General features: G+C 35.2%; 1 protein-coding gene across 1 annotated transcript in view; it reads left to right on the top strand.

The window, feature by feature from the left end:
* The window catches only part of CSMD1 (CUB and Sushi multiple domains 1), a 1,071,386-nt gene that overhangs the window by 725,812 nt on the left and 325,447 nt on the right, over positions 1 to 20,127 (top strand). Inside the window, exons 8-9 of the mRNA XM_041420500.1 lie at positions 13,157 to 13,244; positions 19,929 to 20,053. Coding sequence (XP_041276434.1) covers positions 13,157 to 13,244; positions 19,929 to 20,053 — 213 coding nt within the window. The remainder of the gene's footprint in view (positions 1 to 13,156; positions 13,245 to 19,928; positions 20,054 to 20,127) is intronic.

The following is a 20,127-nucleotide window of genomic DNA, read 5'->3' as shown; positions in this document are numbered from 1 at the left end:
CTTGGTGATGTGCTAGAATTATTCTGAGCTTATCTGTTCTAACTGTGAGAGAAAGAGAGACAGTGCATCTCAGCCCTGTTAAGAGGACAGTTAAGAGATATCACTACTTGACATGTACAGAACTGTAGCTTTTAAACAGGGGAAAGTAGGCAGAAGGGAAGGCCCCTCACAATTTAAGTGGTTTGAGCAGCTCAACAGGAAACTTTGGGAATGGTTCTGGTCACAGCAACTTCATGTTCTACCTAGGTTTCACTTAAGAGGTATCCTACATGTTTTACTTGTAGTCACATTAAAAGTCAGAGGAAGGCCAGAGAACAGGTTTTTTGTGTCAGTTTATCTTTTTTTTCTATGTAAACAGCACCCCTATAGACTATCCCATAGTTAGCAGCTATTTTCTAATCATAATCTCTTTCTCAGTGTCAAAGCCTATTTGGTTAAACCTGCAAAGCCTGGACAGTGGACTGATCTTTTTCTCTCTCTCATTTTAATAGAAAATCCTTTAGATTATGTTGACAAATGAGATTATCAATGCATTATGCCCATGGCTAAGTGGTTTTTTACCTCTTCTTATTTGCAACACAGTGCTGAGCATTTTACTCTGAAAGCCAACTAGAAATATAATATCACTTACCAGACAAAAAAACCCAGGTAAGGCATTGATTAACAAATGCATACCAAATAGCTAATTAAGGAAATGAGAATTTTATTTAAAAACATTTGTTTTAACCTTTATTTATATATATATAAAAAAAGAATTGTAGTCACCTTCAGCTTTATTGAAGAAATGGCAGTGCTTGGTAAAAATGCCCGATTGCTTTTTTTAAAGGAAAAGAAAAAGACAGCCTTGTGAATCAATAAAATACGTTATATAGTGGCAGTATATTTACAAGTAAATAACATTGTAGGGTGAGTTTATAACCTGTTGCTGGTGAAAAATGGAGTTTTTCAAACTTATAAGCCACTGAGACAATACAACATGTTGGTTTATTTCTTTTGGAAAGAATCCTTCTGGATATCCCATAAAATTGCTCTTTACTACTGACTCTTCATCAACTCTGTCATTTCAAAGTAAATTCCTGACTTTCCTGCAATTCTGAATTAAGTGGTATTGCAAAAACCAAAAACTCTTCATTCTGAGCTGTGTGTTTAAGCCTAGTTTATTGTGTGATCTTCTAAGGGAAAATGTATAATGGTAATTTTTTTTCATGTCAATGTTCTGTTTTCACTTCCTGTCATGTAGTGTGAAAAATAAATTATACTATTTTTCAAACAGTTTTTTTAATTATTTGCCTGTCAGATAAAATCTTACCCCCTGATCATTAGTGAAATTTTATCTGTTGACTTCACTGACACAATGGTTTTCATTTTTCTTGTGCTTGATTATTATATAATATAAATAGAGTAAAATATTTTTTTTTGTGACTGGACAGAAATACTTTGCAATCAAAATTTAGTCTTTACAATTGTTGCTGAAGTATCATTACCTGCAGCAAGTCATGAAATGACACTGATTTCAAAGTATAGTGAATCGTTAGTAAAAACTAATTATTAAGGATCTCATGATACTGTTACATTAGTGTCTTTATTGTTATAAGGACTTTATAGATTTGATGAGTCCTAAACAGTTTTACTGCATGTAGGCCACAAAGATGGTACAATACAGTTCTTATATAATAATGTGGGACAGTTTCTTCTCTATCTTCCCCTCATGTCCTTGAGCAATATAAAGATATTATGTAGACCATTATTTAAGTATCAGCACTGATGAAGGAGTGATATGATATTTTTCAATTGGTGGATTCGATAACTCATAAATTAAAATGAAAGTATAGAAATGGGTTCTTAAATTTTCAGGCATGGACAAGTGCAGCTCAGGCAAGACTTAATGAATGATTTTGTAGTCCTAAGGTATGCTTACTATGGTGACAATTTCTTAACTAAGAGTGAACATAATGAAAACATATATTTCATTTGGTGGAACTGTATTGAATCATTGGTGAATGAATTGCCACTTGCTGGAAAATTTCATCTTTCTAGAGTCATCAGGAGCTCCCTTGCTTCATTTGACAATAGTAATGTTGTGTGTGGCCCGCCAGTTGAAGGAAATTGTACCCGGGCTTTCACCTGGTTAGCCCAGTTTTTGCAAGTTCAGTTTCTGTTCCTGGAGTCTGATGAATTCAACAGCTGTGAAAATTTGACATTTGCAATTATCAAAAGATTCTCTAATTTTCATGATGCTGCTTTATCTTTAATGAGCTGAACGGTATCTCAGGAGGTCTGCATAACTGCCTGCACATTGTGAGAGTGTGCAACCAGCACACACACACACACACACACACACACACACACACACACGCAGACACACACAAACTGTGTGTGATGAATGCATCTAATTCTGAGCCATAGCTTTTGTGTGACTTGTAGGAATTTCACCATAGAAATGGGAGATATAGAATATATTCCAGTTCCCACTATATTTTTCATACAGAAAATCTATTTAAATTAGAACTTACTGCTAAAACTAGATCCTTCCACCTTAAACTTTTAAGTAGTATTTTAATCAAGCTAAAATCTATATGTATAACTGTACTAAAAAAGTAAATATTTGACAATTTCCCCTCACAATTTCTAAACATGTAGTTTCTTAGCTATATGAAATATACAGGGGTGGCTTCTGTGAAAAGCTTCTCCTGTGTCCGATAGAGCCAGTGCCAGTGGGGCTCCAGGACAGACCCACTGCTGTCTCAAACTGAGCCAATCAGAAACGGTCATAACACTTCTGGGATGAAATATTTAAGAATGAGAAAAAGAAAGTTATTAGGCAGATATAATTGTGCTCAGGGAAGAGTGAGATTATGTGAGAGGAACAATGATGCAGACACCAAAGTCAGAGAATAAGGAGGGGGAAGAGGTGCTCCAAGCACTGGAGCTGAGCTTCTCCTGAAGCCCATGGTGAAGCAGCCCATGGAGGTCAACAGAGGTAAATGTAAAATGAAATGTTATGAGTGAGCAGGCTCTTCAAGACTTCAGGAGAAGGTGGACTAGTAAGCTCCCAGACTGACTGAAAGCTGAGCCTTAAGTTGCTTCATTAAGCTTGAATGATACTTAAATTCAAATGTTGGAAAGGCATTGGTCAAAAAAATACCAAATCAGAGCAAAACAAAGTAAACAAAATACTTTTTTCTTAGTTTGGTTTTTTTTAAGATGCTGATTAACTCACTAAGAATGGACAAAATATTTGATTTATACAAGGGAAATTTATTTTCAGGCCTTGTGATCATCAAATGTCATGGTTTAGGAATGGCACTCCCCAATTTATTGATTCCCCTGTCATCAAAGGTCCAAACCAGACAGGGCTTCCCTGTCCCTCCTCTAGCAAGAGACACAAAAGGTGGAGATTACAGATTGATAGAAAAACAATTTACTGGAAACCACAATGAGATAAGAAAGTGAACAATGGTACTAATAATGAAAGTACAGAAATGAGAGTGATTTACATACAAAAATTACTCACTGACCAACCCGCCATGACCCTGAGACGATGAACAAGGAGCCTACAGATCCTCTGCACCCACACTTTTTTCTTTCTAACCATAACCCATGCCCACATTCTTCTGGAAAGGGAGAATGCTCCTGGATGTGATCTGAAGTGCTATAGAGCGCTAGAGTACCATAGAGTAACAACCTAGACATACCCTGGTACGTACCTAGACAGCTCCTGGCACTGTCCCCTCACAGCTACTATGAAAAACTAACTCTGTCCTAGCCAAAAACTAAAGTGTAACAAGGAGAAGTTGGACACACCAACTATTTTGGTCATAGGAAGTAAAGAGTTACTGATAGAAATCTCCATCTGCTGAAAAAAGGAGTGCCATAAATATATTGGTAAGTTACAGGGAACCTGCATTTCAACCAAGTTGAGAGCTGCAATGTAGTAGGATGATTATTTATTTTCCATTGTTTGAAGGTGCTAGAGCTTATTCAAAAAAAGCTAAAAGAATTAACTTTAGCATGTGACAGTTATAGGGTTTTTCAATTGCTTATGTTTCAGAAAATAGTAGTTTTTAATCTGATGTTTGAAGAAAGTGGGGTCATTAAATTACTCTTTTAGTGAGAAGCACTAGGTAATTTAAGTTTTAAATGAAATCTAGCAGCTGGCTGTGGCTTACTAAACTACTAGAACAATGCTTTGTAAGATTTGTTAGTAATTTTGAAGAAACACAATGCCATCTGTAAGAGTGTTCTCTAGGCAGGTTTTGGATAAAAGGCTTCTCCTTGTGTGACTGCCCAGAATGGCCTTATGAGCCCAAGCCATCTGGTGTCAACATAACCGTATTTTCCTATTCAACAGCATTCCAATATTTTAATCAATTCATAGGTAAATTAAGGAAAAAAGAGTTTGAACTAGTTTCTTGTAAGAGTTACATGGTTGAACTTCAAAACTTTCCTTACCTGTCCTTGTTTGTCTCTTTTTCTTTTCCATTTCTTCATGTTTCAGTAATCCATCACTTCTACATTACAAGTGTCATGTAGGTTTATATCTGTTATTTGTAACAGATCAGTGTTTTGCTATTTCTGCTGAAGGACTTGCTTAAAGAGTACGATAGACTCATTATACTAAAAGTAATTTTCTAGCCTTCTAAAAGCCAGGATTAAATTGAATGGAAAAATATAGTACTCTTTGTACTGTTGAAATACATACTTCTTTTTGTCTTGGTATTTTAATTTCAGTTGTATTTTCTACTCAAATCTGTATTTTCTATAACATCTGTGATCTTATAAATAAGGCAATATCTGTATACTTTTGTATACCCATATAAACAATGCCTTTGTATCTCATTATTATGGTTCCAACTTAATACTTTTCATTTATGTCATTCTACAAAAAACATATCAGGGGAAAAAGAAAGAATAAAATCCATTCTGCATCCTCTAATTAATAAATGACTTATAATTTTTTAGTGTAGTCAAATTTATGTAGACCAAAATTATTAAAATAACCAAATGTGACTTTATGTGTATTTTTATGTAAGTCAAATTTTTATGTAAATCAAATTTTCTGACTGTGTCATAGTTTTAAAAACAAAATCTCCTGGAGATGATTTGCTGTATGCAAAGACACTGTTTATAAACAACTTTAACCATGATGCTACCTTGCTATTCTTTGCTGTAAGACACTATGGAGAAATGGAGAAGAGCTTATGTGTTGCTAAGTGCAGCACCTAAGAAATCTAAGAAATCTCCTAATAAATGTCACTGCAAAAAAAAAAAAAAAAAAAAAAAAAAAAAAGGTTTCCTGCAATATATGTATTCTGATCATTAAAATTAATCACAATTAATCAATTATTTTATTTTGATCTGGTTTAAATCAAAAACTTTAGAAGGTTGAAATTATCCTCAGGGTAGGGGTAACTGACATTTTAGAGAAAATGAGAAAATGCAATGAAAAATATAAAAATATGGTGGAAAATTTCATTCAACTAATTCTCCCTGTGAATATATTTGTGGATTGAAGCTGTCCTCTACAATCTTTCTTTTCTTCCTTTATTTCCAACTTTCTGAATTCAAAACAACTGCAGTATATTCATTCTTTTATACAATGATAAAATATACCTTTTCTCCAAATATTGTCAAGACATCAACTATACACATCCTTTATTCTTTTTCAGTGATGACAGTATTCTGTGCTACATAAAACAAGTAATTTATAGTACACTTGATAAAGAATAATTTAAATGTTTTGGTTTCATTTTTGAACCATAATTATTTGAAAACCAAAATTTTGTTTGATATTCCTGTTAGATATCTAGAACTGTTAGATACATTACAAATGGAAACCTTTTAAACATAAAATGTAAATAAATTTAAATCTAACCAAATTGACTCTATTACATTAATCAGTGCATGTAATATCTTGTTTAATTGAAACAGTGTCATTGCATTTCTGTTTGACTTCTTGACTGGAAAGAGATTAATATTTACATATGTAAGCTTTTATTGTCATCATAATAGAGAGACAAAGTACCCATTCACTGCAATCTTCTTCAATTTACAAACTTCATAGAATCCTAGGATGATTTGGATTGGAAGGGATTTTAAAGATCATCCATTTCCAACTCTGCCCCCCCCCACCTCCCCCCCCCCCCCCCCCCAACAAGATCCATTTTCTCAAAATGCCATCCAGCCTGGCCATGAACAGTGACACCCATAGGATATGTGGCAGCCATAGCTTCTCTGGGCAACCTTTTCCAGTGCCTCAGCACCCTCTAAGTAGATTTCCTTCCTGACATCTAATCTAAATCTCTTGTCTTTTAGTATAAAAATGTTTCCCCATGTCTTTATCTGGCTGGGTAAAGTGTTGGTCTCCCTCTTTTTTATAAGCCTTCTTTAGGAACTAGAATGCCACAATGAGGTCTCCAAGGAACCTGCCTTCCCCAGGCTGAACGATCTTTGCTCTCTCAGACTGTCATTTTAGGAGGACTGTTCCAGTCTGCTGATTATCTTTGTGACTGTCTGCTGTGTCACAGCTTGTCACTCAGCTCTAGAAAAGCTGCCATTTTTTACAGTATCTTTCTACAGGGAATTTTAGGGTCTTTTGTCTAGCCTCCAGGGAGTATTCGTCAAAGCCTTCTTGAAGGTCATTCTTGCAATTTTTTGTTACATTTGAAAAGTATTCAGAACAAATTATGGAGGGAATGAGGGCTCTGGGTTATCCATTTTTATTCTAAGGCTGGTGTTACCAGTAGGAGAAGGAGTAAATGTCTAAAGACATTGCCATAACTTGTTAAATTTGAGATTGTAGGTATTGGAACCTGAAGCATGAACACCCAATATTTTTTTTAGTAGTGTAATGGCCACTGAAAAAAGTTATGCATTATAGCCCATTTATACATAACAACACTTGTTGTGATGCATCCAGCTGCTGGTGATCTCTCTGACCTGGCTAGCAGCACAGCAGCCAGAAATGGGCCAGCAACAACATCCCGAGGGATCTGCAGGGCACACAGGGAACCTTCTGGTCTCTGGAGCTCGAGGATGGTGTGCTCACATGGCACAGCAACAAGGAAGGGATGGGTACAACTGAAGTGCCAAAACTGAAGATGTTTATTAACTAAATAAGAGGGCACAAACAAGGGTGCAAAACAAAACATAAAGAGGCTGCTTCAGAAGACCCTGAAGTAGGGCCGACACACATATAGTCTCTCATAGAATGTTCTAGAAACCTTCTGGCCAATCACAGGCTCTTGATCTGCATGGCCATTCCCAATGTGTCCCAGAGTCCTTTGCACCTCACCATAAGCTACATGGATGTCATCAGTTGTGGCTTCTTATTTCTGGAAGCTTGATGTTGGTTATCCATAGTGTGACTGTGTGGCCAGTGTCTGACCAGTCTGCTCCAGGACAAGCTCCCACAAATACTTTTGAAGTATACTTTTGAAGTCAAGGCCTTCAAAGTATTACGTCACATAATTTACATAAACCTGAGTAGTTTGTTAGTGTATTTTCAGATTCCAAATGCATCTAAAGCAGAAGATGGAGCATGTCTGGAGTAGGACTGATATTATAACAAGGGAGATTTCATATATCTTGTATTGCTGCATGAAACATCTGTTTCACCAGCCCTTCCTCCTGCCTAATACTGCTCCTTGATTAAACACTTCCCATATGCTGAACTAAATTAGGATGTTAATGCATGTGGTAATTGTTTATTATTATGATTACAGTATTTTAAAATCTGATTTATGTTTATAGTTACTGCCAGTCTTTCTTCTTTACTATTACATTAGAATGAGAGCATGTGAAGCATCTTAAAGGAATTCTGAATTTCCTGTGTCATATATCAAGTAAAACAGTAAAGATGACCTCCAAAGCTGTGGAGACGGTAGTCTTTATGACCCCAACAGAGAAAATATAAGAAAACTTGTTAATTCATTCTCAATCCGTGAAGAAAGAGTAGATTTTATTTTTATCAAGTAGAAATTTGGATCACTAGTCTTAACCCTAGAGGTTGTATACAGAATGTAAATCTGTCAATCACATTAATGAACTCACAGCTAGTCATCAATTATTTCTGCAGAAAGACTTGAGAATGTGTAATTTTTGCAGTATATAATAGCCTGACATGTTGAGAAGTTCCAGAGTTAAGTCATATCCACTGAGAGTACTCTGTCTCTGTATTACACACCTGTGTGGTGGTTGAAGCATCTTTGATGTTCTCAAACCTGCTGTTAGAAAAAAGAAGCAAAAAACCCCAAACCTGACTAGAATATTTCCTCACTTTTCTCCCTGCCCTGTGACTTCAAATGTTTTTTTTATGTTAGTCTCATGGAATATTCACCATTTTGTCTAGCTGATGGTTCCTTGAAGAACTGGGATGCAGTATGAGGGACTGCCTATGTAATGTCTTACTTTGATATTAGCCAGGATTATACCCTCTTTAATTTTTATTTTTTTTTTAACAGAGAGGGTATACTGAGAATGCACTAAGAATATATTGGGAGAGGCTGGTCCTAAATTTATTTGTCATAATTGCAAGGTTATAAATGCTTAGTTTTGCATTTCAGAGAAACATTGTTAGTGTTTTAAGATAAATCCTGATAATTAGTGCATAGTTTTGCTGAAGGTTTTGCATACTTTACATTTATTTGTAAGTTTTGCAAGCTTTAGATAGGAATATTACTTTCCGTTTTCATTGACACCATTGTTTTGAAATTCTAATTTCTATAATGTAAGTTGACATGATAGTTAAAATACACACAGTCTGTGAATGAGCTTTGAATATAAGAGAAACAATTCAAGTTTGATGTGAAAAAGATGGAAGAAAAACCAGAAGAAAGATGCAAAAAGCATGAAACACCTTTTAACACAAAAGCATACAAAAGTCTTTTTCTTTGAAATTAAACCAGTGAAAGATTGGGCATGTGACTGGATGCATAGAAATGTTGTATCCAGGAAATGCTTGTAGAGCCTGCAAGGTTTAAATATATTTTGAAAACGAGATACCCAAATCAATGATACTTGCTCCTCACATGTTATGGATCTCAGTAGCAGTAGCAGGACAATACTTCATAGTAGTGGATAAAGGGGATACCTGGCAGGATTGTAACAGAGGAAGGTAAAGATCTCTGACAGGAATATGTTTGGGCACCTTTTCAACTCTTTTCAGTCTGAATGACAAATGTTGGAGCTAAAATAAATCTCAATACCTAATTTTTAGTTAAATTCTAAAATACTGGCTGGTAAAAGTTTTAAGCATAGTAATATTTAAAAGTATATACTTAAGTGAGCTGAAGTCCCTGGTGTCTCTGAAGAAGTAGTGGCAATAAATTGTTTTACTGATTTAAGAGATTGAGTCTTTTTTTTTTTTTTTTTTTTTCCCCATCTGGAAAGATAAAATCAGGCAGGTTTGTTTTACAGGGAATTGGATTTATTTTGTCATGACAGCATGTCATGCAAACACCATCTGTTAAAAGTACACTTGACAGTTCACTGGGGAAAATAGAAGCTAAAACCTGTGCCATGTTTAACAAGGCCTGTAGACTTCCAGGAAGATGTGTTGAGTTCCAGATGTTCTAATCAGACAGAGTGTATTTCTCTGGATAAGCAAAAGGCTGAACCACCCTGCCCTGATATTGGTGTGAGTGTGTCGGCACCTTGTGAGAGTAAAGTAATGATTGAGAAGAAAATTTTGCAAAGGTTGTCATCCATTTGGCAAGATCATTTCATTCTGTGCTATCACTAAGGTTTCATTCAGCATTTACTGGTGTCCCAAAGTACTTAGGCATTTTGTATATACATAGAACTGTAAAAGGAGATGACTTCACTCCAGTGTGATGTGTCATGTCCTTAAAACATGACAGCAAAGGTAGCATTCTCCACCTTGTGTAACAGTTGTTTCCACAAGGTTCATGTTTAGTAAAGTTAGTAAATCAAATAACCATGTCAGTTGTTTTGCTTATGTTTGTGTTTTTGGTGATTCAGTAGTCCAAACTGAATTTCATGTCCACTAACATAGCTACAGTTCTCTGCTAAAAGTAGTAAATATTTGACTTTTTTTTTTCCAGGAAAAGAGAAAGAAATATTAGTGGGGAGAGAATTTATTTTAAGAAACATCAGTGTAGAAGCAGGCTGCTTTTGCAGCAAGACCAGGTTTTTCACTATAACTGCATTTCAGTGCTGACACTTTTCAAGCAACTACAAGATTGAACTTTCAGAATAAAATATATGTATACTCACTAGTATACCCTTTTTCTGAAAGCCTTTATTCACGCACAAAAAACGTTATCAATCTAAGTAATATTAGTGAAATTAGCAGGATTGAACTCTGGTGTAGAGAGTTTTCAAGTTTTTTGTGTGCTATTCATGGACGAAAGTCCAGATGAACTGAATTTTTTCCTCATGTTTCGCTTTTGTATTTAGGAGAAAATTTTTTTTTTAAAGTAACACCTTATATTTTCAGTTGTGTCTTCAAAGAAATTTTTGATATTATCATAATCTTTCTTGGTGTAGTGTACAGAACAAGTATGCAGGACAATGAGTAGTGTTAAAAAGAAATGGATAAAGAGATGATTCCTGTATTCTTAAAACATTCTAGATTAAAAAAAAAAAAAAAAAAAAAAAAACCAGCATATGTCGAAATGTACTGTAATCAGAAGCTTCTTTGCTTCTTAACAGAAGACCTGGCTTGTGGTCAGGTCAAGAACTATAGTCCATAATAGTGCATTGTCTCAATTGTATTTTTATAGTGCTGTAATACAGCTTTTTAGCTCATTAAATCTTCTCTTGTAAATCTTTGAATTCCTATATAAATGAATTGTCCCTGAAGCTGCCAAAACAGACATGAAGATTTATAGCTCTTAAAATCTGATTGTATGTATCCAATTTGTCACCACTCCTTTTGCTGCTGTATTAAATTTGAAAGCATATTACTGTGTGGGAAAACCAGCTGCTTTTTACATCTAAGCTCCCATCACCTTTCAGCTGTAATGCTGTCATCTGTAATCCACTCAGACTTGTGTAATTTATTTTGTGCAGCTAAAATATTCCAATTAACTTTGTTTTGTTTCCTTTTGTTTCGTTTTAAATTCAGGAAGAATGCTCTGTCCTTTTCTTAGAAATTTCCCGAAAGATCTTTCAAGGTGGAAAATATGATCCACAAATTTCTAGTAGTTCTGGTTTTTGTGGAGGAAACAGAAGACTGGAAGCATATAACTGTAGTGGGTTTGCCCTGCCTGGGTGCCAGGCACCCACCAAAGCCTCTCCATCACCCCACTCTGCAACTGGATGGGGGAGAGACAATACAACCAAGAATTCATGAGTTGAGATAAGAACTGGGAAAGATCACTCACCAAATACTATCATGGGCAAAACAGACTGGAATTAAAGATATTGCATTTATACTAACAAAATCAGAGCAGGGTAACGTGAAATAAAGTAAGACCGTATAAAGACCTTCTCCCACCCTTCCCTCCTTCCCAGCTCTACCTGCTCCCCAAGCTGCACAGGGAGATGGAAATGGGGGTTATGTTCAATTATGCTGCTCAGGGGGCAGGAAGCAGCTCCAGCATGTTGTTCTTCCCATGGGAGGTAACTCTCCATTAAATTCTCCAAAGTGAATCCATCCCATGGGCAGCAGTCCTCCCCAAACTGCTGCAGTGTGGGGTGCAGTCCTGAAAGGACAGGTTGCTCCAGTGTAGGTCATTCACAGGGTCACAAGCCCCACCAGCAAACCTGCTCCAGCATGGGCTCCTTTCTCCACAGGTCTGCAGGACCATGCATCTGCATCCCTGTGGATCCCCATGGGCTGCAGGGGCACAGCTGCCTCACCATGGGCTGCCCCACGGGCTGCAGGGGAATCTCAGCTCTGGTGCCTGGAGCAGCTTCTGCCCCTCCTTCTGCACTGACCCCAGTGTCTGCAGGGCTGTTCCTTTCACACATTCTAGCCCTGCTTTTCTCTGGCTGCAATTACAACAGCGCAATCACTTTTAATTTTAGTCAGTTATCCCATAGATGTTACCAACATTTTTAATTGGCTCAGCCTTGACCATCAGCAGGTCCATTTTGGAGCTGCCAGAGATTGGCTCTGCTGGACATGGAGGAATCTTCTGACAGTTTCTCACAGAAGCCACCCCTGGCAATGCAAACTTAACATAGTATTTATGTCAGTTCTTCCTTTTCTCAGCTGGGCACACCATATGTGTATATGTGCAGGATAAAAAGCACGTGTGTTCGGGTTTTCTGTATATTCAGTCTTCTGGTTTATATAATTTGTTTATCACTAATAACTTTTAACTTCACATTTTCCTTAATTACCATTTTAGGAATGTAGTAGGGAAAAAGGAGACACTTTTCAAATTGTTTTGAGTCTTGAGAGTACCATAAGTCTGGGCATCTATATACATAGTATCATTTAATTATCTGATGGTCTGGATGGAGAAAGAATGGAGGGCAAAAAGAGTGGAACAGTATAGTATATCTTGTCTTTCTCTTAGCTGAAAACATAAAATAGAGATTTGAGCCTCATTTGCATGAACACATATTCAGCTGACTACAAATACATTGTTTAGTGGGGTATCTTGTATATTTCTGGAGATTAACTTTATCTTCAGTTGAGGCAGTGATTGGTCAAAAGTTGGACTCAGTGATCTTGGAGGTCTTTTCCAATGTTAATGGTTCTGGGATTCATAAAAATATTCCTGCTCTACAGTTCTAAAGTATCACAGTTGGGTTCTTGCCTTTTGTTTATTTTAAATCTTATTGCGGGCAGGTTTTATTATGGAAATTTTATTTTCTTTTATACTTCTTAACCTTACAGTGATGGTTTGTGAAGATTTCAAAGGCTGGTGTCCTGAATTTTTTTTTTTCTTGTCTGAGGAAAACTTTGAATTCTAGTGTATTCATTAAAAGAATGACTGACTGTTGGAAATCCATCATTTCCCACAGAAGAAAAACATTTTTTTTTACCATAACAAATGAAAAATAAATAATACACAAATAAATCAATTTTGTGAGGATTCTTTTTGGTAATAATTTCCACTGGTTGAAGAAAAAATGACAAAATATGGTTGCATTCAGGCAATGGTAGTTTATGTATGGGAAATGTAAAGAGTCATCTTTAGAGTTGCATGTCTAATATGTTTTTTTCTTTACTTTGCAGTGACCCAGGGTGGGGATGCAATTGCTTCTGATACATGTCCTGATCCTGGAATTCCTGAAAATGGGAAGAGGGTAGGCTCTGACTTCAGGTAGGCACATTTAATTTTCTATATGATCAAGAGGAAGGTATTTCCTGTTATATTTATACACAGCCTCTGTGCTAGCTTGAAAGCAAACCAGTGAAAGTCAGAACTACAATGTAACAGGAAAATTAAAATAAAGGCAGAAAACACTGAGTCAGGATATAACCTGACACCCTGTTGGTCAGGGTGATGGTAGCAGTCTGGTGAAATGGTGGCTGCAGTCCTGTTGAAATGATAGATGTGATTCTGTTGAAGTGGTGATCCTGTAGAAGGGTCTTGTCTTCCTCTGAAGGTCCAGTGGTGGTTATGTACCTCTTGTCCTCTGGGAATTCTATAAGTAGAGCTCTTCTGGTTTTCCGGATCTCAGATTATAACCAGGCAGGAATGGTTATTCCTCCCCCTGGGTGGGCATCTCACAATGGGCTGATGTAATCTTATCAGTAGTGAAGTGAAGCTTGGTGGCCCATTAGCAGAAGATATCCCCTGGAGGGAGTTATCAAAGATGAGTCATGGAGGAGATAAAGAACACTACCTCATCTGTTTTAACAGCTTATGAGGATGGTGATAGAATACATAATTTTGGATAGGTTTTACATTGTAACCTAAGGCAGTCTGTAACTATAGATGAGTATGATTTCCCTAGTTTTAAATTTATTGATCCTTTGTCAAAATAGATTTATTGAATTGCGTATCTTGAATTGTTTTTGCTTGAGTTGTTTTTTAAATCAATACATTTTAAAAAAGAGTTTTAGAGCATAATAATCTCACCTATGGAGAAAAAGCAGAAATCCATGGACAGCATAGAAGAAGAAGCAGAGAGTATTATCTGTTTTCCCACTTTGTAAAAGCTGTTAAAAAGCTTGGGCAACATAGCAAACTCAGTGTCTGAGGCTGTGATGAATTCCATCTCCTGTTTTTTCTTGTTTTCACCTTTTGTTATATTAAAAAAAGAAGACACATTCAAAGGAAACACTATGGAGCAAGGAGGAAGTTTTCTTCTTCCCTGTTGAGGAAAAAAGACAAAGACTTGAAGGTGCAGCAGAGAAAAAGGGTCAAAGGAAGGAGATGGGAGCTTCCAGCTCATGCAGAGATTTATAAATTGCTCAGCAGAGAATGGACAGTCAGACCTAAAATACAGGAACAGTTCATAGGAATTAGAAGGAATTGTGCAAAGTTCTCTGCAACCTAGGCCATTACTGACAAGAAAAATAAATTAAAAATCTATTATCTTTCTGACTGACATACTTCTCAGATTTTTCTCTATTTATCCTCAAAGGAGTTTGAGAAATCATAAAGAACTCCAACATTAAAAGATTCAGTTATATGGAAAGTCATGACTTCATTAGTGGCAGGGCAGCAGTTCAATGTGTTTTAAAAATAATGAAGGGAAATAAGATTTCAATTAATAGGCTAGAGACACAAGTTTTCTAAATGTTTCCTGATGTCCTCTTCTAGGTGTTCTGATTTAACTTGTCAACACATCTACTGCAAATGAAATGGTATGACACAAAAAATGCAGTATGTATAGCAGCCCTTGTCCAAAGGGCTGCTATTTTAGGACAAGATATGTAATTCCTTTTTAAGTCTTTATTAATGTTTGATGAAATGCAGAGAGAAGAATCAGGCAGTAGAAGACTAGGTAAAAATGGGATGCTAAAATATAACTCTTTCTCAAGAGGTATTAAAGTGTGTATTCATCCAAGGAATACCTTTATATTCCCACTGTTATTTTGGAGAGTATTTTACTTTCCTGCTTGTGCAGGCATCTGTCATTTATCCCTCCATAAATGATGCAGAACATGCCACTTCTGAATTCCTCCAAATAAAAGACTTAGTTGAAAGAATTAGGGGCAATATCTATGATCACTTAGATATCAGTGGAGTGAGAAAAGCATCTCTGGAAATAATTAACAGTTACAGGACTAGAGGCAATGGAAATAAGGTAGGACATGGTAAATTACTACTAGATTCAGGATTTCTAAAAAAATCATGTTTCTTACTATGAAGGTAGTAAAACATTGAAGTTTGTGAAAAAATTTGTAGACTCTCCATCCAGGAAGGCATTCAGAACTCACCCAAGCAGGTCTCTGAGCTCTCTCTTCCAAGTGGGCTTGCTTCAAATGGACTTGATGTGATCTTCCAATCTACTTTATTCTGTGAATATGTAAATGTCACACAGCTTTTATGTGTTCATGATACACTGTTGACTAAGCAGACTCTCATCTAGTTGTGGTCCAAATCAGTGGCATATGAACAATTGTTAAGAAACAGCAGCAGGTTTAAAAGCACTGATAAGCTCAGAGAGGGTAAGGAAGAAAATTACTTCTTTTCAGCTCTAGGGTGTAGTCCGTAAATTGAAAGAGAAGGCAAACTAAAATAGTTTTGGTGAAACCTGTTCAAAGATCCGAAGCATGTGAACCCAAACATGGAAGAGCTCAACAACAAATTTCCCAGCAATGCATAAAAGTACCAAGAAGGAAAATCCAAAATAACCCTAAAGCTCAAAGTACATTTTAAGATATCCAAGGGAATCAAATGTCAAAGAACCTTGCAAACCACAGATAACTATGTTTTGAACACAGACTTTTAGGAATGAATGTGGGTTAAAGGTATCTTAAATGCCTGGAGCTTACTTATTTCTTATGAGTAATGCTTGTGCTTACTGAATTTACAGAGTAAGGCTATTTCCCTACCTCCTTCATCCCATCCAGCCTCTTGTAATATTTTCATTTCACCAAGGGCATCTTACTGTTCATGAGGATAAACAAATGCATAAAGTGTTCAACAAGCAACATCATATAACATAAGATAAATAAAACATGTTGTATACTTTGATCACGTTAATTGTGTGCATGTTTTGGGCCTCCAGTTCTGAATAATATTTGAGAGAAATGATAACAGTTTATTTTCCACCTAAACATTACTTGCTATCTGAAAAACTCATTATGCAACAGCAAATGTTTTTCATGTACTTTAAAGTCTGTTAATATCTATTTAAATCATATCTATTTTAAAATTAACTGTCTAAATGTAGACAGACATTTAAATGGAAATTTTGGCTGGAATTTGGTTTTTGTTTCTCTGAAATGACAAATTAAGCTCTTCCACAGGAGAAGGGGAAATAATATTTCCTGCAGCTTGCATTTCTCCAACGTAATAAAAGTACTCTGGAGAGTGAAGAAAGGCAAAGTTTTTTTTTCTTTTCTAAGAGGCAAGTATAAACACCAGAAGGAGCTATTGTTCTTGTCAGGAGAATGACAACTGTGAATATTAATCTGAACTAAAACACGTGAAAATGCACATTATTCAAAATCTTTTCCACTCTACTGAAAGAAATGTTATAAGTGGGGTTGATGGAAAGGCAGAGGGTTTATTTTCCAGACAACCTGAGACCCAACTGATTTAGTGATGACAAGTTCTTTGAAAAGGGTTTCATCATTTTCGGCATAATAATGGCATTCATTCTAATATAATAAAGCAAACAAAAAGGTATTGAAATCTTAACCTTTTCTTTCTGTCCTCCTGCCATGCTTCCACTGTGTTCATTTCAGGAAGTAGGGAGATGATTTTCAGTGGTTTTGAAACAACCCAATGGATATTACATTCATTTTGGGGGAGAAATGGCTAGTCAGACTTGGCTAGAGTAATGAGAACATAATCAATACAATCTTGAGGTCAATATCACATTTTATATTTATATGAGATTGCAAACCAGTAGATTGTTTAAATGAAATCTGAAATGTATCTAAATAATACTGTTTCAGCTCTGCTTAAATATCATATGGTATGTGTGGTAATGTGAAAATGCAGTCATTTCCCATAATTTCACCAACGCTTGTAAAACAAATGGCTTTTAAATTTTCAATACAGATTGTGAAAATTAAATTAACTTTTTCATGTTGGTATTTTCTTTTTTTTTTTGAAAATAGCTTCTTCCAGTCAAATTCTAGCCTTCTTTACAAACCCACAGATTATGTTTGGATGGAGTTCAAATTTAAAATAGAAAAAAAAATGAGGAAACAGATTTCTTCCCTGTGTTTGATGTTTACAGAGAGAAGTAACAAAGGAAAACACAAGACTTCTGGTGCACACAGATTTGCTCAGTGACTAGGGAGGTAGAGATGTTGGGAAAAAAAAACAAACCCACAAACAAAAAAAGCCCAATAAAACTCTCCATATTAAATTAAAACCTTTCCTTGTTAACTAGCGGATATTAAATTAACTAGGATTTTTCTTTGAAATCACATATCAATTTATAAGACATCTTCAAAAGGATGTCCCCTTTTTAAATGGAAAACTGTCAAGCTTAATGGAAAGACTCAGCAATTTGGATGTGTGAATAGTTTTATTGTAGACTGTGATCCAGATGCATCCCCTCTTCTAAGATGCTTATTTAGATCCATAAGGAGCTTTGGAGTACTTTGTGCCTTGCTCTTTAATGTGACATTTTTTGCTATGTTTCTTCTTTGTTATTATAGGTTGCATTCAGCATATTTATTTTGTGTCCCTTAGTTTGTGTTCAGACATTTCAGAAGATTATACCCACTGTATAAAACATATGAAGTTCACATTAATTGCCCTTAGATCCTTAGATACAAGCTATTTCCAGAGCTTCAGGAAAAAATACCCCAATCCCCTGAAATACATAGAATAATGTAGAATAATGTAGAGAAATATTGAAACAAATTGAATCATCACGAGTGTATAGATTAAATTAGTGTGTAATGTTTTATGTATACCTTAATAAAATTTTTAAAAGTATTTCTACAATGATCAAAACCCAATCTAAACATTAGATCATTACCTTACTTCATTAGACATAAAAATATTTGTATTCCTCCTGTTCATTTCCCTCCATCCTCTTTTTTCTTACTTGGGGGGGTTATTCAGGTATGTTAAATTATAAATTGCTGTTGGAGACAGCAAATAATTATACATTTAATTTCACTCTATGTTTTTGTATGTGCACAGTTTTGTAATTCTCCTTATGTGACTTGATAGTAGCAAACTTAAGGGAAATGTTGGTTTTCATGTTGATTCAAGCATCAATTACCCTTGTAGAATGGTCTTCATCCAATATGATTTTTAAATACTTTACTTCTCAATTTCCATTTATTACTGCTAGGTAACAGATTCTTGGGTTTTTTCCCAAGAAGAAGAAATACAGAGATCCTAATTCTAGAAAATAGGAGAAAAATCCATTAAAAAAAAAAAAAAACCCAAAAAAGTGTTTATGACATTAAAATGTCAGATTAATGAGTAAATTTTTCTTTACAAATAAAATAAACTAAATTTTATTAATTTGAGGTATATTTTTAGAAAAATGCTTGGTGTCTTTTCCTGAAAGCTTTAAGAATGTTCTGAAGATTATGACAAGTATAAAATAAAGACAATTTTAGAAACTTACTTTACCCTTCAAGAATTTTATGCATTTTACATGAATTATGGAAGAAAAAGGCCAATATTTTCCCAGCATTTCTGAGTTTTCTTATTTAACAACTCAAAGCAGTTTTAAAAGCTTTTCTAGATTTGAAGCATCATACTAAAATTTTAAAATTAACCAAAAAAAAAAAAAAAGAAGAGAAAACAATCCTATTAAAATTCCCTGAAAGAATGAAGAAAAGTATAGAAGCACATAATAATATCAATAAACAATATAGTTAGTGTTTCTGAGATTCTCTGAGAAACTAAGAAAATACTTGTCCATGAAGGGTGGGAACAAGCTTGTGATAGTGAATGGCATTATGTACAGTTTTTCACAGCACAGTTTTAAGCATTGAGCCTCCTGAGTGCCATATAGCAAACCCCTGGTGTTTAGGACTCAATAACTTGCAGAGACTAAACTGAGAGATCTGCTTTGTTGAGTTCACTTAGTTCATTAAAGGAATAAATAAGTAAATAATAATAAATACAGATTTAAAAGTGCAAGAAAACAAACAACAGAACCAGGTAATTATGATGGGGAACAAAGAATGTCATAAATAATAAATGGAGCCAGATGTGTAAATACTGTTTAAGAAAAGTGGCTGTGATATAGACCATAAATGTATACAGTTTTTGAAAATCTTCCTAACAATTGGGCAGCATAAGTAATTCCAAAGGGATACATTTCAGTGTTACAAGTGTAATAGCCAATTTTCAGTCCTGAACAATTTATCATTTATTGTAATGTTTTAGAGGAAATTTCAGCAGGGTCAGGAATATTTAATGGATTTCTGCCATTGATTGAAATTAATATTTCCTGGGTATATGTGTTGACAAATTTCCACATCTAATTACTTATTCTTTCATTTGAGTGAATACAGCAGTGTTGAAATTATCCATTAAGTAAGTTCTGTTGCCTGAAATAATTGTGTTTATATATTTTCTTATATAAAATATATATCCATATATTCATTGAACTCGTATTGTAAAAGAACAAACTTAGTGTTACAGTTGTTTTGTATTCCTTAAAAGGAGGGCAAACTGAATAATAGACCTTTTCCCTAGAGTATAAGTTGGGTTTTTTTATGAATACAATATTTATAGAGCAGAATTTTGCACCTGAATTTTTTGTTTGGATCTGGAAATATTATCACTTGGTAATATTTACATCAAATATTTACATTTAAATATTTACAATATTTATTTGAGAATGTTGATATTAAAATATATTTAATTCCTTCCTTCTTTCTCCACTTTTTCTCCTAGGGTGGGTGCAAGTGTACAGTTTTCCTGTGAAGACAATTATGTACTGCAAGGTTCTAAGAGCATCACATGTCAGAGAGTGACAGATACACTGGCTGCCTGGAGTGACCACAGGCCAATTTGCAGAGGTAACTGCTATTCTTTGGAATTTTTTGTGAGGTTTGGAAGGGTAATTTATAGTTTTTGCTGCAATGAAATTCAA

The sequence above is a fragment of the Onychostruthus taczanowskii genome, unplaced genomic scaffold, assembly GCF_017590055.1.
Source record: "Onychostruthus taczanowskii isolate IOZ18803 unplaced genomic scaffold, ASM1759005v1 scaffold11, whole genome shotgun sequence".
NCBI classification, from domain to species: Eukaryota; Metazoa; Chordata; class Aves; order Passeriformes; family Passeridae; genus Onychostruthus; species Onychostruthus taczanowskii.
Note: the sequence above shows the minus strand (reverse complement) of the source record. Positions and strands in the feature narration are given on the sequence as shown.